General features: G+C 46.5%; 1 protein-coding gene across 9 annotated transcripts in view; it reads right to left on the bottom strand.

The window, feature by feature from the left end:
* Window positions 1-8,269: 8,269 nt before the first annotated feature.
* ZNF674 (zinc finger protein 674) overlaps window positions 8,270-25,052 on the bottom strand; it is a 37,625-nt gene continuing 20,842 nt past the window's right edge. For 8 of the 9 annotated variants that reach the window (XM_019417571.2, XM_019417572.2, XM_053891680.1 and 5 more), the window contains one exon: window positions 8,270-11,696. In XM_019417571.2, coding sequence (XP_019273116.2) covers window positions 10,207-11,696 — 1,490 coding nt within the window. In that variant the 3' untranslated portion in view covers window positions 8,270-10,206. The remainder of the gene's footprint in view (window positions 11,697-25,052) is intronic. The other variant, XM_053891682.1, reaches the window with a different exon arrangement.

Genomic DNA, 25,052 nt, shown 5'->3' with positions numbered 1-25,052 from the left:
TTTTTAATGTTTATTTTTGAGAGAGACAGAGTGCAAGTGGGGGAGGGGCAGAGAGAGAGGGAGACACAGAATCCGAAACAGGCTCCAGGCTCTGAGCTGTCAACACAGAGCCTGATGTGGGGCTCAAACCCACAAACCGCGAGATCATGACCTGAGCCGAAGTCAGACACTTAAGCAACTGAGCCACCCAGGCGCCCCAAGGCTCTTTAGTTTTATAAAAATATTACATTAATGGATTTTTCTGCTTTTTGGCAACAATTTTAAGGAGGATAATGACAGTCCCACATCCCCCAACTAAACAGCTATCCTGATGTTTTATAGCTGAAGAAACCATCATAAGGAGTGTGTTTATTTTCTTAAAGTTTTGATTTATTCATTTTGAGAGAGAGAGAGAGAGAGAGAGAATCCCAAGTAGGCTCTGTGCTGTCAGTGCAGAGCCTGATGCGGATCTCGAACCTACGAACTGCAAGATCGTGACTTGAGCTGAAACCAAGAGTCAGACGCTCAACGACTGAGCCGTCCAGGTGCCCCAGGACTGTGTTTAGGACTCAGAGATAGTAAGTGACATAGCGAGCATTAGCCATCTCCTCTAACTGACATTCAGTGCCCTTCATCCCTCCAGACCTCACCCAGTGGAAGCAAGGTGAGGACATCCTGCGTGGTTATTTACTATCTCCGTTTTGTGCTGGGTTGAAACGTTTAGGAGAAAGCAAAAAGCAGACTCGCATTCCCACGTATACTACAGTTGGTCTTGCCAGGCCAGCAGTCTTGCTGGAACGGCTAGGGGGGAGGGAGGGGAAACTGCAAAGAAAAATGCCTTTGGGCAATCGCAGAGCCGTGGTAACAACGAGGACTCGAGGAATGAAAATTCTAGAGAGTGAAGTGCCTTTTCCAGGTGAGCGGATGATCGCTGTCCGTTATCTGGAGGCATCTGCTGAATCTGGGGGCAAGCGGAGGATGGGGCTCGGCCCGGGGTTAAGGACTTTCAGGAGGGGCGGGTAGAGATCCAGAAGAGCTTGTAGAGGTTATATAGGGCCAACTGGGAAACGAAAAGAGCTCCAGGAGTATGACTGCCTTTGTCCAGGGGGTGCTTGCTGAGTTTGTGATGGTGCAGGAGGTTAGCGGGCCCAGGCCAGAAACACAACGTGAGCCCTCTTGTGTCGCGTGCTTTGCAAACAGTCTGGACAGAGCACGAGGTCCGCACGATCGTGGAGGAGGAGGCTGAAGAGCTCAGCTCAGTACCTATGAAGGGGGAACTAAATCTCCAGAAGTCTCACGTCTGAGGAGACAGAGAGCCAACAGGCTCTCTCGGGCAGAAGCGCAGCAGGGACAGCCTGAGGAACGGTGCTGGGGAGAGCTAGGTTATCTTCACCCAGCAGTCTGACCCTGCTCTATCGGAGGTGATCGGTCCCAGGCCTCGTCTGCTGAATGAGGAAAAGGCAAACCCAGGCACCTGTAACCTCCACGGTTTTTTAACATACGCCGTCTGATACAGAAGCTTACTAGACATGAGAAAAGGCAGAGAGATGCGGTTGTTGGGACAAAATGAACAATTGTGGTAGGCATGCTTCTAAGGATGACGCCCACGGACTCTCTTCCTTTTATAATCCGTGCCCCCCCCCCCAGCCCTTTGACTGGGTGAAACGTATGAATATAATGATAGCTGTGGTTACGCTATATTCTATGCCCAAAGGGGGATTATCTGGGTAGCCCTCAGCTTTTTTTTTTTGTATTTTTTTTAAAGTTTATTTACTTTTGAGAGAGAAAGCGAGCGAGCAGGGGAGGAGCAGAGAGGGACAGAGAGGATACCAAGCAGGCTGTGTACTGTCCGTGCAGAGACCGACACGGGGCTCAAACTCACGAACCGTGAGATCGTGACTTGAGCCGAAACCGAGAGCCAGGACTTAACCGACCGAGCCACCCAGGTGCCCCGCCTCATCTTTTCATAGGAGCTTTTTAAAGGCCGTTTTGTCCAGCTGGGTGGCAAAAGAGGAAGTCAGAGATTCGAAGGTGTGGAAGGGATCCAACACGAGAGGGATTCTCTGTTGCTGATGTGGGGAAGGATCCGTGAGCCTCATCCAGGATCTGAGAGTGGCAGCCAGCCAGAAAATGAGGACCTCAGTCCTTCGGCCACAGGAACTGAATTCGGCCAATGACCTGAATGAACTTAGAAGTAGATGCTTCCCCACAGCCTCCAGCTAAGACCCAGCCCAGACTATACCTTGATTCCCACTTTGTGAGACAGAGAGTAGCCAAGCCCGCCAGGATTTCTGACCTACAGAACTATGTAAACGGGTGGTGTTCTAAGCCACTGTTTGTGGGAATTTGTTTCAGCTGCAGTAGAGAACTAACACAAAAAAACCCACACGAGTTTGATGCTGGAATCCACAAAAGGCACTTTTCAGTATCCATTAATATAACAGAAATAAAGGAAAAGACAAACGGGGTGAAAGTTGCTGGAATCTCTAAAAATGGGTAAAATATGTATGCTATAACTGAAAACAAATACAGTAACCAAGAACTCCTTGTGTATGGGTTTTAACAGTGGATTAGACATAGCAGAAGACGGGATTCGTGACTTTGAGGACAACAGGCTTGTCCCAAAGCGAGGGGGCGAAATGCAGAACACCAGAAGCAAACTTCGAGAGGCATTTGGGAAACAGCCAAAAGGTAAATAAAGCACATATGTTGAAAGAGATCTAAGCCAGGGAGCCAAGAAGCTCTGCGAATCCCAACCAGGAGTGATAAACTCCTACCATTCCATTTCCAGCCGTGATGGAGGAGCCAGGACTAAACTTCTCCCCCCCCTACAGTAAACAACTAGATGGCACCGATACGGTCCATGAGGTTAGCAGTGTTCATACAGTGGACAGAGGCCATGCGGGATTGTGAAGCTGAGAGTGCAAAGGTAAATGAGGTGGGCCCCTCACTCTGGCTCTCTGCTGGGAGGCACTTAGCAAGATGTGATGTGGCGGGGGGGGGATCCCAAGAAGAGTTCAGCGGTTCATGGGGTGGAGAAAGAGATCAGTGCTCAGGACAGCCGAGGCTACTAGAAATGTCAGGGCACAGTACTACAAAGGAAGGCGTTCTCGACAAGACAGAGCGACAGAAATGGGGAGGCCCCCCTCCCTGAGAAGAATTCACCCAAATCTGCAGGGGTTGCAGAAAAAGCCTGGCAAGGATTTGGTGCGTGTTTTGGCTTGGCTTCTGGCCTCAAGAGGCTATTAAAAGTTCAGTCTAGGGAATCCTTATGAAAAGTTCCAACAAAGCAGATTTATTTTTTTCTTTTATTTCTTTTTTTTTTTCTAGAGCGTGAGCAGCGGAGGGACAGAGAGCATCTTAAGCAGGTTCCACTCTCAGCGCAGAGACCAACCTGGAGCCTGACCCAGGGCTCAACCCCGCGACCCTGGGACCATGAGCTGAGACGAAACCAAGAGTCGGACTCTCAACCAACTGAGCCACCCAGGTGCCCACCAACAAAGCAGATTTAAAAGAACCTATATGGCCAGTCACTGTTCTTGCTGAGCTTATGTAAATAATTAGGCCAAGTTGTTAAAACTGGACTTAGTTTGGGGCACCTGGGTGGCTCAGTCATTTGTCCGACTCTTGATTTCGGCTCAGGTCACAATCTCATGGTTGGGGAGTTCGAGCCCTGCGTCGGGCTCTGTGCTGACCGTGTGGAGCCTGCTTGAGATTCTCTGTCTCCCTCATTCTCTCTCATAAAATAAATAAACAAAAATAAAACTAGGCTTATTTAAAAAAATTTTTTTTAACGTTTATTTATTTTTGAGACAGAGACAGAGCATGAACGGGGGAGGGTCAGAGAGAGGGAGACACAGAATCTGAAACAGGCTCCAGGCTCTGAGTGGTCAGCACAGAGCCCGACGCGGGGCTCAAACTCACGGACTGTGAGATTGTGACCTGAGCCGAAGTTGGCCGCTTAACCGACTGAGCCACCCAGGCGCCCCCAGACTTATTTTACAAACAAATGGTAACTTGCCTATCTTTGGCAAAAATTAGGGCGCTTATAGAAGAAAAACATGTTTCAATGACCTACCTGAGTAACTGTTAGGGTCTAATACTGTTTATTATAAACTGGACTAGAGCCTGATTTCTTCTGGTGCCTGACTACAACTCTCCAAACGCACATTTCTTTAATTTGGATTCACTTGAAGACTAAAGCCGCCCCTTTTTCCTGAAGCCCTGCAAACTAAGTACAAACGACATGATGTAAACTTCCAAGAAATCACCACCACAGCTCACGTAGAGGCAGTGTTCATGCCCGTTGCTGTGTGAGCCATTCAAAGATGTCGAGATATTTGAACTGCAAACCAGGAGGGCCCGTCGGACTGCCACCACTGCCCCTGCTGTATCTGAAGGAGCTTCGAGCCCGACATCTCGAAATCTTCTCTACTGGCCATCCTCAGGACTCAGAGACTGATTTATATTACGATCTAATCATCGGCCATGGGTGGTTCTTTGGTTTCCATAGAAGGGCCTCGTGTTTGGGGCGCCTGGGTGGCTCAGTTGGTGGAATAGGTCACTCTTGATTTCGGGGTTATGGGCTCAAGCCCCAAGCCTGGTGTACAGATTATTTAAAAATTTTCCAAAAAATAAAAAGACACCTACAAAAACCCACAGCCAACATCACACTAAATGGCAAAAGCCTAAACACACCCTCGAGCTCATTAAGTTTTCCTTGTCTATACGGACTCTGCTGATAAGCCTGGCATCTCCAGGAATAAAACTGATGGGCAGTCAGTAGGGCAGCTGTTCAACAGGATGATCAGAAAAGGGCAACATTTAAAGAGCAGGAGTCTGGGGGCAATTGCTTCATCAAACAGTAAGGGTCCCAGGGCGCCTGGGTGGCTCAGTCAGTTGAGCGTCCGACTTCTGCTCAGGTCATGATCTCACGGTTTATGAGTTCGAGCCCCGTGTCGGGCTCTGCGCTGACAGCTCAGAGCCTGGAGCCTGCTTCCAATTCTGTGTCTCCTTCTCTCTCTCTTGGCCCTTCCCCTGCTCTCTCTCTCTCTCTCAAAAATAAATAAACATTAACAAAAAAAATTAAAAACAAAAGTAAGGGTCCCTTGCTCAGTTCCCAGATCTGAGCCAAATTTCAGATCTGGAACCAATGGTCTGGAGAGGAGCCCATGTCCCTCAAAGGAAGGATCCTACAGCATTGTAGCAGGGGTAGATTATAATGCTTATCCTAGCCCCCCGCTCCCATCCCTGAACCTATGGCCATTTATTGGGGTGACCGCGCACTGACCAGATGTTTTTAGGACTATTAGACATGGCTTTTTGAGTTCACTTTAATACCTGGACACTCCAAGCATCATCATGGCCCTCCGATTAGAGTGGGGGGGAGGGGGCTGAGTCCCGGCTAAGTCTGACTCACAGTGGCCCACTGCACCTTGGTCATTGGATGAATGTCCCTGTTGGGTCCCTGGCCTGTGCGGTAAGATCCTGCACTCCTATTGGTCCTCATCATAGTTCTGTTTAACCCGTCATCCTGGCCCTTGCAGAAACCAGCTAGAACAGGGGGATGATGAGGTTAAACTGCCGCAAGCTCATCCACACAAAATTCCACTTCACAAAAGGAGGTCACGTAGTCCACACCTAGAGATGCTTCCCCGGCCCGTGCACCAGGTGACAGAAGGCTGCCAGCCTTGAGCGGGGCCCAGGGCAGGAAAGCGCAGGCTGTAGCGCAAGCAGCCTTGTCGCTTGGACCATATGAGGTGGCTGACCCTATGGTTGTCATGAGCGTCAGTGGGGGAAAGGCTGCCCCGGGAGAATCAGGTCCCTGTGAGTCTGGTGCGAGGCCATGGGATCTGCAGTTGAGAATACCACTTTGGAGAAACCACTGCTGGGCCCTGGTAGGGACCAGAAACGCCATTTCATCACACTGCTCCAGACCATTTACTGAATGACACAAAACTGCCGAGTGCTAGTGTGGAGCAAGGGTATACTTGGAAATGGGTCTGGTCTACCATGGGCACGGTCCCTTGGGCTAGATGACCTAGCTTGTCGTACTGAGCTCGACAAGGTAAGAAATGGCTGTGGCAGATAAGAAATGATGGATGGAGCGTCTGGAAGGGCCCTGCATACGAGTCACAGTACCGTCCGTGAGCATTTGGGAGCATAGCAATACCACCTTCTGCAGATAACTATTCTTTGGAGAAGTTTCTAGCCTGCTACTGGCACTCCTCCCTCTGCCGTGAGCCACCCCCCTCAAAGTACTTCCAAGGCACCTAAGGTGCTTTTAAGATGAATTCTAATACCAGAGGGGGAAAAAAATCCATACATTAAATGGTAGGTTTGTGACCCTGGAAAAACAGAAGGCAATTGGAAACTCCAGGAAAATAAAGTACCAGGCAAAAAAGCAAATGACTGTTGGAAACAATTTGCATTTTCTGACGAATTTCCTCATTTTATGTTTTCTTGTTCATATTATGCACTTAAAGACCATGACTTGTATCTCCTATGTCTGAATTGCCTGTGGGTCTGCTTCTACTGTTCACTTTTTTTCTTAACTTGACTCAGGGTGCACCCGGCAATTTTTAAGATCATGTATTTATTTTGAGAGACAGAGTGAGCGGGGGAGGGGCAGAGAGAGAGGGAGAGAGAGAATCCCAAGCAGGCTCCGTGCGGAGCCCAACACGGGACTCGAACCCACGAACGTGAGATCATGACGTGAGCCGAAACCCAGGGTTGGAAGCTTAACCGACTGAGCCACCCAGGCGCCCCAGCAATTTCTGACTGAATACCACAATGCGTGAGAAATTGTAGAAACTCTAGATGAGCTTTAGTTCCTGACAGGCTAATTATATAAATGACCTTAATTCAGTTAGGTGGTGAGCTAACTCAAGTTGGGGCATCAATCTTTTAAAGATCCGGTCTATAGCCACTTCCTCCTAATTCCTAAAGTCCTTCAGAGATTCCAGCTGAGAGTCTTGTGGTATTTTCCAGGGCCCTTCATCACTGCTGGGATCCGAACTCCAAGTGTGGTCACCTTGGCACAAAATTCTCCTGAAAGCTCTCCTTGGTACCTCAGGCACTTGGCTGTTCCCCATCTCTGAATTTGTCTCATGCCATTTACCAGTGACCCCCTTGTGGGGAAAAGCTCAGTTTATCTCTCGTCACTTGCCTCCAAGATTTTGCCACTCAAGTCCTACTGTCTTAGCTCAGGGTGCCCTCAGGTCCTAGAAGCCAGCTGCAGTTTTTTGGCACATGAGCGTTTTCAACATGGCTGCTTACTTCATCAGACCAGCAAGGAAAGGCTCTGTCCAATCTACGAAGATGGCAGTCTTATAGGGCATACTCGCAGGAGCGACATCACATCACTTTTGCCATAATCTAGTGTTTAGAAGCAAGTCTCAGTTCTGCCCACACTCGAGGGGGGAAGGTTACATAGGGCACAATTCACTGGGGTCACCTGGCACGTGCCTGATACAACTGCTGATAAAAGGACCAGTTGAGGGAAGACGAGCATTCGAGCAGCATTCACGGATAGCACAGTGAAAAGAGCTTTATATTTGGTGTCGGAAGTCAGTTTCGTCTCCTTACTTGTGGTACTTTTGACCATTCGCGACATCTCTTCACATCTGCAAATCTGTTAGCTGGTAACTTACGTCACAGGATTTGGTGAACTATGATGGTACTTTTATTTTTATTTTAAAAAAATTGGGGCGCCTGGGTGGCGCAGTCGGTTAAGCGTCCGACTTCAGCCAGGTCACGATCTCGCGGTCCGTGAGTTCGAGCCCCGCGTCAGGCTCTGGGCTGATGGCTCGGAGCCTGGAGCCTGTTTCCGATTCTGTGTCTCCCTCTCTCTCTGCCCCTCCCCCGTTCATGCTCTGTCTCTCTCTCTGTCCCAAAAATAAATAAAAAACGTTGAAAAAAAAATTTATAAAAAAAAAAATTGTTAAAAAAATTACAAGGGCACCTGGGTGGCTCAGTCGGTTAAGCGTCCGACTTCAGCTCAGGTCATGATCTCACGGTTTTTGAGTTCGAGCCCTGCATCGGGCTCTGTGCTGATAGCTCAGAGCCTGGAGCCTGCTTCGGATTCTAGGGCTCCCTCTCTCTCTGCCCCTCACCCACTAGTGCTCTCTCTCAAAAATAAATATACATTAAAAAAATGGAAAATAAAAAATCACACACAGATATTAAAAACAAGGGATACCCATTCTCGACACACAAAACATATTCTCAAAACCAAAGACAAAGCTGAATGGGAAAACGGATGTGAAGACAGAAGCAAGTATGCACAGAATTATTTTAATCAACTTATTTTATTGGTGGTTTCTGGAAACTATATTCAAAACATTTAAAAATCTATGATCTCAACACCCAAATGACAATTTGCTTAATAATTTGGTATATTTCGTTCCTAGATTTTTGTTCTACATGTCTACCTACTTACAACTAAATAGCAATAAATATAATACAAATATATATGTACATATGTGCATATAATTTTACTTAGCATAAAATTGCTATAGTTCTACCACCCAGAGTCACTGATACAATAGTATTTGTACAATATGTATTTGTTTGCAATGTAAATCATATGGTATAGTTTTATAATCTGTTTTTTTTACAATAGATTACCATGAACATTTCCCCAAATCCTCAAACTTAAGATCACTTAAAAAAAATTTTTTTTTAATGTTCATTTGAGAGAGAGAGAAAGAGAAGAGAAGAGTGGGGGAGGGGCAGAGCAAGAGGGGGACACAGAATCCAAAGCAGGCTCCAGGCTCCGAGCTGTCAGCCCAGAGCCCGACGCGGGGCTGGGACCCACGAACCGCGAGATCACGACCTCAGCGGAAGTCGGATGTTTAACCGACTGAGCCAGCCAGGCGCCCCAAGCAAAGATAATTCTTAATTGTCCACATTATCCCACCTTAACGATATATCGAATTTTAATCACTTACCTATTATGGGATATTCAATTTCTGATTTGTTTCACAATTTAAATAATATTGCTGTCACAGGAGATGCTCTGACAATTAAAAATCTTTTATTGCCTCACCATAAAGTGACTACTCTTTCTTACAAGGCAAAGAATGTTAAGTTGTAAGCACTGTTTCCAAGCAAGGTGTGCCTTTTCTGTAAGGGATTTGCATTTTTGCACTGAAGATGATGGGTAACATGTGTGAGATCTCTTTGAGCCCCTTTGTCACAGGGACCCTGATGAATCATCTCCCATTCTACTTAAGGGAGCAATTTTTCTAGTTGTTTAAGAAATAATAGGGGGTGGGGTGCCTGGGTGGCTCAGTCAGTTAAGCGTCCAACTCTTGATTTCAGCTCAGGTCATGATCTCACCCCTGAGACCGAGCCCCGTGTTGGGCTCTGCGCTGACAGTGTGGAGCCTGCTTGGGATTCTGTTTCCCCCTCTGTCCCTCCCCCACGTGCCCGTATGCATGCGCCCTCTCTCTCAAAAATAAATAAACATTAAAAATAATAACAGGGCTGGGGCGCCTGGGTGGCTCAGTCAGTTAAGCGTCCGACTTCGGCCCAGGTCACGATCTCGCGGTTCGTGGGTTCAAGCCCCGCAGCGGGCTCTGTGCTGACAGCTCGGAGCCTGGAGCCGGCTTCCGATTCTGTGTCTCCTTCCCTCTACCCCTCCCCCACTCACTCGTGCTGTCTCTCAAAAAATCAACATTAAAAATAAAAAAATAATAATAATAACGGGGAGTTTGCCCCAGCTGGGATTAACAGTTTATGCTCTATACTATTCTTTCAAAAGTGTGTTCTATTCCAGGGCGAACCTCACTTTCTTCTATTTGACTCCTTGTTAGCAGCCTCTGCACCTTTCCCACAGAATGTTACAGAATATGGAACACATTTCTCTCCTAATTGCTGACATAGTTTTCCAAACTCATTCGACTCTTAGTTTTTCCTCAGCATAAAGACTCTGTTAGGCGATAACATTTACATTCTTTCTCAAGGTTGTCTCACGTCAATACACTCATAATTCTGCCACTGTTGAATTCCCTGATATACAATTCACTCGTAAGACCTTCTGGGTGAAAAACTGGTCGCATTTATTACGTGCTTCTGGAATTATATTTTTGAACCTTCTATTACATTAAAGGAACATTAATATCTGAAGAGTTTCTGACATTCTTGACATTGCTAAGGTTACTCCCCAGGATGAACTGATCTATAATGAGGTATAATAGGGAAATTCTCCCACGCTCAAGTATATTAATAGGTTTTATCTCCTGTATGACTTCTCTGATGTTTAATCAGAGTTGACTTCCCACTGAAGGCTTTTCCACAGTCTCTGCATTCATAGGGTTTTTCTCCCGTGTGAGTTCTGTGATGTACAATGAGAGTTGATTTCACACTGAAAGCTTTCCCACATTCACTACATTCGTAGGGTTTTTCTCCTGTGTGAATTCTCTGATGTTTAATGAGAGTTGACTTCCTACTGAATGCTTTCCCACAGTTGCTGCATTCGTAGGGTCTCTCTCCCGTATGAATTCTCTCATGTTTTATCAGTGGTGACTTTTCGCTGAAGGCTTTCCCACATTCGCCGCATTTGTAGGGTTTCTCTCCTGTATGAGTTCTGTGATGTACAACAAGGGTTGACTTTTCGCCAAAGGCTTTCCCGCATCTTCTGCACTCATAAGGCTTCTCTCCTGTATGAGTTCTTTGATGGACAGAGAGGTGTGATTTTCCACTGAAAGTCTTCCCACATATGCCGCATTCGTAAGGCTTCTCTCCTGTGTGAGTTCTCTGATGGACAGAGAGGTGGGACTTCCCCCTGAAGCTTTTTCCACATCTACCGCACTCGTAAGCTTTCTCTTTTATAGGAGATCTCTGGTGTTTAATGGGGTTGGGTTTCTCATCAGAGGGTTTCCCATGTTTATTACAGTTAGGTTTCTCACCCGTGTGAGTCCTCGGGTACATAAGGCCAGATTTACCACAGTGGACTCCTTCATAAAATGCTTGTCTAATGTGTGTTTTTTCATGTCTAGTAAGGTGATAGGAACTCTTAAAGGCTTTTGCACATTCACCACATACAAATGGTTTCTCTGCTGTATGAGTTCGCGTATGTTTCATCAGCGTTGACTTCTGGATAAAGGTTTTCCCACATTCGCTGCACTCATAGGGCTTCTCCCCTGTGTGAGTTCTCTGGTGTGCAATGAGGGTTGACTTCTGGCTGAAGGCTCTTGTACATTCGCTGCACTCATAGGGCTTCTCTCCCGTGTGAGTTCTCTGATGCACGACAAGGTTGGCTTTCTGGATAAACACTTTCCCGCATTCAGAACACTCAAAGAGTTTCTCCCTGGTTTGACTTCTTGGAGGTTTATCGAGGGCTTCCTTATGGTGGAGGGTTTTTCCACGTTGATGAGGCTCAAAGAATTTCTCTCCAGGCTGCGCTGGATAAAGATTAGGGTGGAAGCACGACTTCCAATGTGCCTTACGCTCATCACCTTTCTTTCTTACAGAACTTCTGCTTTGACAGAGAAAGTTTAAATTATGTTTTGAACACCTTCCCGATGAATATCTAGGGAGTCTTTGTCTTATAGAAACAAAGTCTGTGCCCGGATAAATGATTGTCCTGAATGTTGTCAATTCCTGGCCACTTTGGTCCTTCTGTGTTTCCTGGTCTACGAATGCAGTCGGCCACAGACATTGGTCTTGGCTTTCCTTGTGGTTGTCCATCTGGTCATGCACTTGCCAGAATTCTGGGAAAAAAAGGCAAGGAACTCATTGGACTTGTAATGGGGTAAATCTGGAGCTGAGGTGGATGGGCTGTGTCCATGCCCCACGAGCACCGCCTCCCCTCTCACTGTGAACATGAAGAACTATGCTGGCCCGTGTTGAACAAAAATAATTGAATCCACAGTCAGGCTCAAAACCAAGAAACTGGGTGTCAAAAGTGAAGTGGAAATTTAAAGTGACGGGGTGACCAGAAACGGAAGCTTCGGGATTTGCAGTGGTAATCCAGACCACAGGGCAAAAATCTTCAGGAAACTGGTATACGTAATTCCCGCTTACAGCTAGAATCGCAAGGGCCTTCCATGTTTGTCAAAGAGAAGCCAGGAAAACTCCCCACTGGACGAGGAAATTGGAAAGAAAGATGTTATAAAGCAAAAGCCTAGTTGTGCGACTCAATCCAAAACGATGAGTACAGAGTCCACAAGCTGACAAATTAACATGAAAAACTGGTCCTGCTATTACTAGGTTCCTAGATATGGCAAACCCCAAAAGATATATCTTAGGATTTTATAGCTTAGGACTCACACAACTTCTGTGGAAAGCCAATTCTCACTGAAGAATTCACAGTAAAATAATTTAAACCTCCCAAGGAAATGAACCATCTTGATACTCCCGGTGTCAGCAGATAATCCCATTTCCTAGAACTGTAGCTAACAGAACACTCTAGACTTTAAAATAAATATATTTCAAATATTCAAAGAAATAAGGTAAGAGCTATACTATTGGGAGGGGAAAGGAACATTTGAGAAAAGGAACAAATATAAATATAAAAGAATATATAGGCATTATTAAAGCTCTAAATAGAGAAGTTGAACAGACTAGTCACAGATAAAAACCAACTTAATGAATCAGATGACATCTTGGGAAATCACCCTGATTGCAGCATGAAGAGCTAACAAAATGGAAATATGGTAAGACAAATAGAAAAATGGTGAGTTCCAACACAGGTTTAATAGAAAATCCAAATGGAAATGGTAGAAAGGGACAGGAGCAGGGCACCCGGGTGGCTCAGTCGGTTAAGCGTCCGACTTTGGCTCAGGTCATGATCTCATGTTTCATGAGTTGGAGCCCCGCATCAGGCTCTGTGCTGACGGCTCGGAGCCTGGAGCCTGCTTCGGATCCTGTGTCTCCCTCTTTCTTTGCCCCACCCCCACATGCGCTCTCTCAAAAATGAATATACATTAAAAAAAATTTTTTTTTAAGACAGGGACAGGGGCAATATGCCAGGAAAAGGGAAAACAGAGCAGCCCTGAGGCTGCTAGGCTTAGAAAGGCTGGCTTGCAAGGTTCGGCCCTGCAGTCTGGGAAACTGGGAGTTCAGCAATGTCTCCACCATCCCCTAACTGATAAGGCTGCTTATACAAACAATGTGATTTATGCTGAACATTTCCCTTCCTTCTGTGTGCCTGAAATTCTGGTATGTGCAAGGCAGGGCAACTGAGGGTGCTGAGTTTCTACTGGGCCTCCCTGGGCACACATTGCTGCATTTTTTTCCGCTGGGACAAGTGTGCCCTGGGTGACCCTAGATGGGAGGGAGAGAGCATAAGGCATCCTGTACATGGATTCATCCAGACTCTGCTAGTGTCTTCCCCCCTTATGACCTAGTGGTATATGTTTACTACATCGCTGTAATAGATCGGAGCTGTAGATACAACTATATGCTGAGTCCCATGGATCCTTCTCGAAAATCACTAAATATGGTACTGGTGTTGGGGACTCCTGATCTAGGCAATATCTGAAGAGACAATGACTGGTAGTTTTCTAGAAGGGAAGAAAGGCATGCATCCTACCACTGAATGTCCAGAGTCCTGAGTGTGGTAAATAAAAGCAGATCGGTACCTGGACACAGTTTAGTGCCACCACAAGACTTGAGAGTCAGAAAGTAAGTAGTGAAAGCTACCATGGAGAAATTTTTAAAATCACCTATAAAGAAACAATTAGAGGGGCTCCTGGGGGGCTCAGTCGGTTAAATGTCCGACTTCAGCTTAGGTCGTGATCTCACGGCTTGTGGGTTCGGGCCTCGCATCGGGCTCTATGCTGACAGCTCAGCGCCTGGAGCCTGCTCGGGATTCTGTGTCTCCCTCTCTCTCTGCCCCTTCCCTGCTGTGTCTCAAAATAAGCAAATAAACTTTAAGAAGAAAAAAGAAACAATTAGAGCAAACCCAGACTTGATCAGCAATAAAAGAAGCCAAAAGATTAAAGAATATACTCAAAGTCCTGAGAGAAGCCTGACGTCATCTTAGAACTCTATCCCCAGATAAATTATCACAAAGAAAAATGACAAAATGAAGATGTTTTTAGACAAGAAAAGGCATGGAATTTGCCACACACAAAGCCTGGCTGAGAATAATGCTTGGTGCTTGAATTTTTCAGGAGGAAAATACCAAAGGGGGTGGAGGTAAAAAAAAAAAAATGTAGTAAAGGCAGGAAAAAAGAGGTAAAGAAAAAGCAGGATATATAGAAAGTACAATAAAAGCAGAAATACTATCATAGTAATAGCACAATAAATTTATATTAACCCCATTTGTTAAAGGTCAACCATATTAAATTTTATTTTTAAAAATCAGCTTTATGGGGGCGCCTGGGTGGCTCAGTTAAGCATCTGACTCCAGATTTCCACTCAGGTCACGATCCCGTGGTTCATGAGTTTGAGCCCTGAGTCGGGCTGGGAGCTGACAGTGCAAAGCCTGCTGGGGATTCTCCCTCTTGCCCTCTCTCTCTGCCCCTCCCCCACTCAACTCTCTCTCAAAATAAAAATGAAAATCACCTTTATATTTTCAAAAGACAATTAGAGCAAAATGAGAGAGGAACTCTGAAAATAAAATTATGGAAAGACATGTACCTGGTCCTGAATAACCAAAAAAATAGCTGGTAAAACAATGCTTATGTCCTATAAAACATAAAATGACCTTGATGCCAAAAGAAAATAAGGACAGAATATGAGAATATTCTAAAGCACTTTCATTTAAATAGATTCAAGACTCGGGGCGCCTGGGTGACTCAGTCGGTTAAGCATCGGACTTCGGCTCGGGTCATGATCTTGTGGTTCGTGAGATCGAGCCCTGCGTCGGGCTCTGTGCTGACAGCTCAGAGCCTGGATGGAGCATGCTTTATGATTCTGTGTCTCCCTCTCTTTCTGCCCTGCTCCCCCTTCTCACTCTCAAAAATAAATTTAAAAAAAAAAAACCTTAAATTTTTTTAAAATTAAAAAACAATAGATGCAAGACTCTTTTTTTTTTTAGAAAGATTTTATTTGTAAGTAATCTCTAAACCCAACATGGGGCTCAAATCTACAACCCTGAGATTAAAGGTCAAATGCTCCACCAACTGGGCCAGACGGGTGCTCCAAATAGACGAAAAACTCTTTTTTTCAAGTTTATTTATTCTGAGAGAGAGAAAGAGCGAGAGCACACTACAGCAAGCAAGGGAGGGAGAGAAAGAGAGAGAGAGAGAGAGAGAGAGAGAGAGAGAGAGAATCCCAAGCAGGCTCTGTGCCGTCAGCACAGAGCCCGATGTGGGGCTGGACCTCATGAACTGTGAGATCATGACCTGAGCCAAAGTGAGACACTTAACCCACTGAGCCACCCAGGCGCCCCTACGTGCAAAACTCTTAAATATACAAAGGAAACTGATTCTATTTATGGGAGAAAAAAGGTAAATAATATCCAATAATGTTGACAATGTACATACCCTACTGTGTATTCCATTTGTGGCTATAACACAGAGAAAATCCTACAAGTGTGAGCCAGGATACATGTACAAGAATGGCAACAAATACAGGAAATAAATTCCCAGTAACAGAGGTATGGGTTGATGGACTGCAATACTCCAACGCTGGAATGCTATACCAGCATTGAAAATGAATGAACTAAATGTAATGCACCAACTCAAAGGGCAACGCTGAATACAGAAAGAAAGTTTTGGAAAGAACCCTAAGGTTCAAGTGCACTAAGCTGGTAGATTTCCAAAAGGAACATCATACAGATTACAGATGCAAATAGATGTAGTCCAAGTATAAGAACATGGATGAGAAGGGTACTCACCAAATTCATGGTACTGTTTGCCCGGGGAGTGAACGAGAGGAGCGGGACTCGGGACAGGAAAAGGACACCTTTATTTGTAAAGCTCTATTTCTTTTATTAAAAAAAAAAAAACCCACCACCACCAAGTATCAAAATACTGACATTTGCTAATTCTGGGAAGTAAGCACAAAGGTATGTTACAATGATGATTTTCTGTACTTCTCTTCAGTTTTAAGAGAAATGCACTAAGGCAAGACTTCTGGAAAGGGGGAGTGAGGATCTCAGTAAATCTCTCCCCCCCATGAAAGCAACGAAAATACTGGCAAAATTATCAAAATCTATCCTTTGAGGAGTTAGGAAATTAACCAAAGGCATACAACAAATTAAGAAGCGTTTATTCAGGGCCACTGGGTGGCTCAGTCGGGTGAGCGTCTGACTCTTGATTTCGCTCAGATCACGATCTCACAGTTGGTGAGTTCGGGGCCCGCGTCGGGCTCCATGCCGACAGTGTAGAGCCTGCTTGGGGTTCTCTCTCTCCCTGTCTCTCCCTCTCTCTCTCTCTCTCTCTCTTCTCTTCTCTTCTCTTCAATAAACATTTTTTAAAAATTTAAAAAGAAGCATTTATTCAAGAAGAACCGGTGAACCTCAGTGAGAACAGCCCAATCTGTGGTGTTTCAGTTGGTGCCACTCACCTCTTCTCCCTGTACCCCAAACCGCTGGCTCCCCAACTCTGCCCCATAAGCAGTGAAAACTGGCAGCATCACAGCAGCCTGGGGGGCTGACCTGTTTTGGATCTCCACCGAAAGCTCCATCTGCTGTCACTGTGTGACCTAACTTGGAGCTCAGCTCTAAGAAAGAAAGTTTACGATATGGTAACTCAAATCCACGTGAAGAAATAAAGAGCATCAGTAAAGAGAGCATGCAGGGAAATGCTAACACAGCAAGCCTGGCTCCTGGCTGAAGTCTGGAAAGTCAGTTTCTAGAATGTTCCCTACACTGAGAAGACTATCTTGCCTGCTTGGGGCACTGAACACCTGTTGTTCTTCTGGGAGTCCAGATGTCCGACCATTAGGGGCTGATGATTTTGTGGCCTGAGGTGCCTATTGTTATAGGGTCAACTTGGAATCTTCGACAAAGTGAAAAGGGCTTTTTAAAAAAAAACAAAAAAACGAAAAACAACTTGCTTGCCACTTGGACTTGAAATGTGGCTGTCAGTCTCTGCAGCATCTTGGCTCTGTACGAGAAAGGAGCAACTATCCCTGTGGGGATTGATCTCCTACCCAAGTGCCCAGGAATACTGGTGAAAATGATCCCATATCAAGGTACATGGAGAAACGTCACCGAACATGAGATAAACGGGCGGGGGTGGATCTTATAAGCTTACAGACAGAAAAAAAAATTGATACCAGGTATCAATAATAGGGGCACCTGGGTGGCTCAGTCAGTTAAGCATCTGACCTCAGCTCAGGTCACGATCTCGCGGTCTGTGAGTTCCAGCCCCGCGTCGGGCTCTGTGCTGACAGCTCGGAGCCTGGAGCCTGCTTCGGATTCTGTGTCTCCCTCTCTCTCTGCCCCTCCTCCGCTCACGCTCTGTCTCTCTCAAATAAGTAAATGTTAAAAAACAATAATAATAATAATCAGAATAGATTCAGAGTTCTCAAAAGGAACATTGAAAATCAGAAGACAATGGTGCAATGCCTTCAGAAGTCTAAGGGAAAGAAACGTCCATCCTAGAACTCTACCCCAAGCTCAACTCTCCACCTAGGACGAGGATAACCAACACTTCTAGATATTCAACAACCTCAACAAATGTACCTCCCATGGACCTACGTTCTTTCTGAGTCGAGTCCTGGAAGACGGTGCTCCAATGAACCGTGGAAGAGGGCGTGGCATAAAGCGAATGGGGACTCCAACAAAGCAGAAAGTGGAGGGAGCCCCCAGAATGATGGTGAAGGATGTGAGGGCAGCCACGCGAGCAGCGATGAGGATAATCCACCCAGGAGGGAGAGGGTCAGATGGCTCCAGACAAGCTCAGGGGTTATGACATTGATTGGAACACCTGCTAGCTCTGGAAAGCATCCGGAGCCACTCTAGATGGCTGGTTATGGAGTGTTCAAGTTGAGCTGGCAGGAAGTACGTACAGAAAGAAGCAAAGCAAAGAAATAAAGCAAATATTAACCAAAGGAAGCAAAGAGTTACGCGGGAGAGCTAAACTAATCACAGGTTACCGCACGGCTCAGCTGCGCACGATGTTTACACAGCCATAACGTTGTAGACAGAAGTACTGTCGGGAACCACATCTCTGGTAGGATCATACTGGGAACACCGGGGAACAAAACGTCTTGGTGTGAGGATGTGTGTGAGAGGCAGGAGAAATGAAGTGAGCTAAATCTCAATCTTCCGTAGCTGAAAATTCTACATAATTATCGTGAGATACATATAAATTATAAGGAATAGTGATACAAAAGACACCTGCTATCCACCACTCACTAAAAAACAAATTATCGTGGGGTGCCTGGCTGGCTCAGTGAAAAGAGCATGTGACTCTTGATCTCAGGGTCATGAGTTCAAGCCCCACGTTGGGTGTGGAGCCTACTTAAAAAAAAAAAAAGAAAAGAAAAAGAAAAACAGGGGCACCCAGGTAGTTCAGTCAGTTAGGTATCTGATTCTTGATTTTGGCTCAGGTCATGATCTCATGGTCGTGGGACTGAGCCTCACATAGAGCTCCAAGCTGGGCCTGGAGCCTACTTAAGAGTCTTTCTCTCCCTCTGCCCCTCTCCCACTTGAGTGCACGTACACGCACTCCCTGAAAAAAAAACACCCAAAAAACAAATTATCATTACCTTTGAAGTTCATGTGCCCATTTCATTTTCTTTCTTCTCAGATAATCACTATCCTGCATTTTATGTTTATAATGACTTTGACTTTCTTTATAGCTTTACCACACTTTTCTCATTCTTTAAACCTCAGCCATGATCTACTTTGGTAAAAATGAAACCTATTTTTCTTTTAATCGAAAAAGAATACTGCCTTAGGTCAGTAAATCTGAAATCTCAGATGAAACACAACTGTCTAGAAAAATGACCAGAATTGACAGAGGATACAGGAAACAGGAATAAATCAGTAATTATTTTGAAAATCATAAAATTCACCCTGTAATCAAAAGTCTTGCCCTAAAAAAGGGCATCCTACCCAGAAGTTTTTTTAACATTTATTTATTTATTTATTTATTTATTTATTTTTTATTTATTTTTGGGACAGAGAGAGACAGAGCATGAACGGGGGAGGGGCAGAGAGAGAGGGAGACACACAGAATTGGAAACAGGCTCCAGGCTCCGAGCCATCAGCCCAGAGCCTGACGCGGGGCTCGAACTCACAGACCGCGAGATCGTGACCTGGCTGAAGTCGGACGCTTAACCGACTGCGCCACCCAGGCGCCCCAACATTTATTTATTTTTGAGACAGAGAGAGAGAGAGCATGAACAGGGGAGGGTCAGAGAAAGAGGGAGACACAGAATCCGAAACAGGCTCCAGGCTCTGAGCTGTCAGCACAGAGCCCGATGCGGGGCTCGAACCCACAGACTGTGAGATCATGACCTGAGCCGAAGTCGGACGCTTAACCAACTGAGACACCCAGGCGCCCCTGGAAGTTTTCATAGATGATTGCCATCAACTCACACGAACAGATATACTGCAGTCAATTAGTTTCAGAAACTAGAAAAAGAAGGAAAAGTGCCCAGTCTGTTTTATGCAGCCAGTATAACCTCGTATACCAGAATAAGAGGACAGCACAAGAAAAGAAAATCGAAGCTCTTTCTCACTTCTGAACATTAATGCAAGACTCTTAAACGTGAGCAGACTTCAATTTATTAAAAGAAATGCATCACAACCAAGTAGAATTGAGCAGACGAGTGGAGGAACAGTTCAATATCAGAAAACCTATTAACATAATCCACCCCATGAATAGATCAAAGGAGAAAAATTACCTTGTCAACAGAGGCAGAAAATAAGCATTCGAGAAAATAGTAACACTCATTCATGATGTTTAAGAAAGTCTCATTAGCAAACGAGGAATACAGAAGCAGCTTCGGATGGAAGGGATCTTTCAAGATAGCACAGCAAATACACGTAATGGTGGGTTTTATGAGTTCTGTCACCTCTCTGGGCCTCAGTTTTCTCATCGATAAAATGAAGCTAACAGCCAACCGACTTGACAGGGTTGTCCAAGGATTAAGTGTGTGAAAAGCATCCAGAACATAGCAAGCACTCACATACTTCCTATCATTATTTTCCTATCACTGTCCTCATTATTTTCATTAAAATCAGAAACAAACAAAGAATTCACTATCACTGCATCTATTAAACACTGTACTACATGTCCTGATAGGAGAGAAGAAAAAGAAAGAAAATGTACGATTGGGAAGGAAAAGACAAGATTGTTTTTATGAAGAGAACTCTTTACATAGAAGACTCAAGAGAATCTAAGAACTATTAGTATTTTTTTGTTGAGAGACAGCACGATCGGGGAGGGCCGGAGAGATAGGGAGACACAGGATGGGAAGCAGACTTGAGGCTCTGAGCTGTCAACACAGACCCCAACGTGGGGCTCGAACTCACGAACCGTGAGATCATGACCTGAGCCGAAGTCAGTGCTTACCCAACTGAGCCACCCAGGCGCCCCTAAGAACTATTAGTATTAATAAAAGCCATCTAGAATGGTTTCTGTTCACAGGTTGATTATATCAACATCATTAGCATTCTCATGCACTGATATTAGCCAGTTAGAAAATGTTATAGGAGGGGCGCCTGGGTGGCTCAGTCGGTTAAGTGTCTCTCTCTCTCTCTCTCTTTTTTTTTAATGTTTATTTATTTATTTTGAGAGAGAGCGATATAGAGGGTGAAAAGAGGAGGGGCAGAGAGAGGAAGACAGAGAATCCCAAGCAGGCTCCGTGCTGTTAGCACAGAGCCTGACCCGGGGCTCGAATGCACAAACCGTGAGATCATGACCTGAGTCGAAACCAAGAGTCAGACACTTAACTGACTGAGCCATCCAGGAGCCCCAAGTGTGTGACTCTTGATTTGGCTCAGGTCATGACACAGTCATGGGATCAAGCCCTGTGTCGGGCTCTGCACTGAGCACAGAGCCTGCCTGGGATTCTCTCTCTCCCTCTCTCTCTGCCCCTCCCCGGCTTGTGCATGCTCGCTCACTCTCTCTCAAAATAAACAAATAAAACCTTAAAAAAAAAAAAAGAAAACATTACGGGAAAAAAAGATCCCATTCACAACTGCCGCAATAACTAAGAAGTATCTGTGAATAAATGTAACAAGAGATGTGCGAGCACTTTCTGAAGACAAACAACAGAAAAGAGAAGCTAAGGGTTCACCGATGAGAAAATTCAACAGTGTAAAGATGCCAATCCTGAGCCTGTGCCCAGCTTGTCTTTAAACGCGGTGCAGGGGCACCCGGGTGGCTCAGTCGGTTAAGCGGCCGACTTCGGCTCAGGTCATGCATGATCTCACGGTCCGTGTGTTCGAGCCCCGCGTCGGGCTCTGCGCTGACAGCTCGGAGCCTGGAGCCTGTTTCCGATTCTGTGTCTCCCTCTCTCTCTGACCCTCCCCCGTTCATGCTCTCTGTCTGTCTCAAAAATAAATAAACGTTAAAAAAATTTTTTTTAAATAAAAAAATAAATGCAGTGCAATTGTATTCAGGAAGCCTCAACAGGGTTTTCCACAGACGTCAAGAAACTAACCCTATGATTCCTATATGGATGACCAAACAGTCAAAGAAGATAAGGGGGGGGTCCACGTGGCTAGCTATGAACAACATCAATAAGGATGATAAGAATGGCATAGCAGGGGACATTTATGTGTCCGGCACTGTTTTAAGGGCTTTACTTTTTTTTTTTTTTTTGAGAGGGAGAGAGAGGGAGAAAGAGTATGAGCAGGGAAGCGGCAGAGAGAGAGGGGGAGACACAGAATCCGAAACAGGCTCCAGGCTCTGAGCTGTCAGCACAGAGCCCGACGCGGGGCTCGAACCCACAGACCGTGAGATCACGACCTGAGCCGAAGTCAGATGCTTAACCGACTGAGCCACCCAGGTGCCCCTAAATTTGTTTTTAACGTGTATTTATTTTTGAGAGAAAGAGAGAGAGAGAGACAGATCATGAGCTGGGGGAAGAGCAGAGAGAGGGGGAGACACAGAATCCGAAGCAGGCTCCGGGCTGTCAGCACAGAACCCAATATGGGGCTCGAACCCGTGGACCACAAGATCATGACCTGAGCCGAAGTCGGACGCTTAACCCACTGAGCCACCCAGGTGCCCCCACTAAGACAGTAAACCTTAAAAGTTCTCATCAGGAGGGGGAAAAAAAAGCCCACTCTTTCTCTTTCAAAGGCTGCTAATACGATACTACTAAGTGCTTCTCTAGTCCAGCGATCTTAGCAGGACTTAAAAGGAGCAGGTCAGAACCACTTAACGTCCCTCAGTAGTAACACAGGCCTTAAAAGTCTGACAGGTTAAGGTGGAAGGAGCAGGGGAAGGAGACCTCTTCCAGGAGAGCTGTGGGAAAACTGTGGCATTTTGTCTCCCCAACAACACGGGAGGGAGGAGCATATTCACCTGACCCCTCGTCTAGTAAGGACTCCAGGAGACAACTTGCTTGATGTATGCCTGCTAGAGTTTGGGGGACACACAGGGCGTGGCACCCCATCTGCACCCAGAAAAACTACGGGTGCCAAAGAGGCCACATAGGGGTGTGAAGACATCAAGGTGCCAGGCACGGGTACACACACGCACACGGTCTACAAGCCAGATGTGGCCCCTCTGGGTGTGAACAGGACGGGGTTACTTTGGGAAGAAGGCTTCCTGCTAGCATCGAGGTGACAGCAGCAAAGAGAGACTGGGCATGCTTCTTTTGCCCCCAAAAGCTTCCAGCCTGCAGCACCGAAGCCGGCGTTAGTTGGCGGAGAGGTTTCCCTTTAAATGAGGTTCACAGTTTTCACTGTTATCTGTGATTAAACTTTTTTTTTTAAGTTTATTTATTTTGAGGGAGAGAGAGAGTGCGTGAGAGCAGGGGAGGGGCAGAGAGAGAGGGAGACGGAGAAATCTCAAGCAGGCTCTGCACGGTCAGCACAGAGCCCGATGCAGGGCTCGATCCCACAAGCTGTGAGATTATGTCCCAGCCAAAATCAAGAGTCAGACGCTTAACCGACTGAGCCACCCAGGCGCCTCTGATTACACTTTTAAAACTAGAACAAGTCTACCAGGGGCTCTCAGAAATTAAAAAGATAATACAGGAGTATTATCAACAACTTTTGTTAGGATGTCCCTGGAACCACAGTGGAGGGGACGGCCATCTTGCCAGCGCAACCCAACGGAAAGCCCCAGAACGAATTGAAGGTCAACCAATCACCGAGCGACAGCAGGACCTGGCGCGAAAAAGGCCCACCCGGACCTAAACCCAGAACCGCTGCAGCTTAAAAACCCTACCCCACCACACCCGGGCGCCAACTTCCCTGACTCCTCTCTCTCTCTCCCTGAGTCAAGGAACCTCGCCCGAGACCTTAATTCCCAATAAAGCCTTTGACTGCCAAAATTTTTTAGCTTCTGACTTTATCTTTACCCTGCCCTACGCCTGACCTTAACATTTGGTGCCGAAACCCGGGGGGAGGTAGTAGCTCGCCTCCCTTGGCCGAACTCCCTCCTCGCCAAGCCAGACACCAACCACCCTACTCACAAGCGCCTACAGGAGCCGGTAAGTAGGACAGACCCCTCCTTCCCTCCTCCAACTACGGCTGACACCCAGGAGAGATGTCTCGCAAATCAGTCTCCTTTCCTCCACACGCCGTAAGGCCCGCACGCCAACAGACCCCTTATTGCAGCGCGAGGGACGCCTCGCCCTGCCACGCCAATGGGGAGTAACGAGTCTAAACCGCCTCGATCTCTTACCCACCCCCCCAATGTCTGTTAAAAAACTTCTGGCTCCTGGGCTTACAAGGCGAACTTCGTCGTAACCGACTCATCCGCCTTTGCACTGTAGTCTGGCCTCAGTACAAATTAGATAATGATCCTCAATGGCCACCCGAGGAGTCTTTACAATACCAAATCTTAACCGATCTGGACAATTTCTGCCATCGGCTGGGAAAATGGGGAGAAATACCCTACGTCATGGCCTTTTGGAACCTCAGGTCTCGCCCCTACCTATGTTCCTCCTGCCCCTCTGCACGCATGCTCCTTGCCCGCCCACAACCCCCGATGACCCCACCTCACCAACTTCCCTATCTCCGACCCATTAGAGAATCTAGCCATGCCACCCACCAGCCCTCGCCCACTGGCCCTCGCCCCCCTCCGTACTCCCTACCTCCAGCCGTCCCGCCTTCACCTCCCATATCATCCCGAACTTGTGCTCAGGCCCCTCCCATCGAACAGGCCCCAGCGGCCATCTTGCCTCTCCGAGAGGTGGCAGAACCTGAAGGCCTGGTTCCCGTTCACGTCCCCTTCTCCCTCTAAGACTTATCTGCCATTGAAAAGCAGCTAGGGTCATTCTCGGCTGACCCCACCCAATACATTAAGGAATTCCAATACCTTGCTCAAGCCTGCAGTCTCACATGGCATGACATCCATGTAATCCTCACCCTACCCTCACCCCTAAGGAAAGGGAGCGCATCCAGGCCGCAGCCAGAGAACATGCAGACCAAACCCACATGACCAACCCCACTTAGGGGCCGATGCTGTCCTGGCGGCCAACCCCAATTGGAACTACCAACATGCGGGCAATGGTCACCGGCGCCGGGACCAAATGATCCAGTGCCTACTAGCAGAAATGAGGGCAACCTCAAACAAATCAGTAAATTTTAACAAACTTCAAGAAGTAATACAGGACCCCAATGAAAACCCCGCAGCCTTCCTTAGCCGGCTCACAGAGACACTTACCCAGTATACCAGACTGGACCCTACCACCCCCGCCAGGGCCACCGTATTGTCTACCTATTTTATTTCCCAATTAGCCCCTGATAACCAAAAAAACTAAAAAAGGCTGAAGATGGTCCTCAGACCCCCATGGCCGACCTGGTAAAGATGGCCTTTAAAGTTTTTAATGGCCGAGAGGAAGCTCAAGAACAACGGCGACAGGCCGGTCTCCAACAAAAGGTACAATTACAGACCCAAGTCTTGGTCTTGGCCCTAAGGCCAGCCACAATAAAGCCCTCTGGACCACAGCCTCCTCCGGGGCCTTGCTTTAAATGTGGCCAAGAAGGCCATTGGTCTCATCAGTGTCCCCATCCCAAAAAGCCTACCAGTACA

This window comes from Panthera pardus, unplaced genomic scaffold (assembly GCF_024362965.1).
Source record: "Panthera pardus isolate Hobbes unplaced genomic scaffold, ASM2436296v1 HiC_scaffold_27, whole genome shotgun sequence".
Lineage (NCBI taxonomy): Eukaryota > Metazoa > Chordata > Mammalia > Carnivora > Felidae > Panthera > Panthera pardus.
Note: the sequence above shows the minus strand (reverse complement) of the source record. Positions and strands in the feature narration are given on the sequence as shown.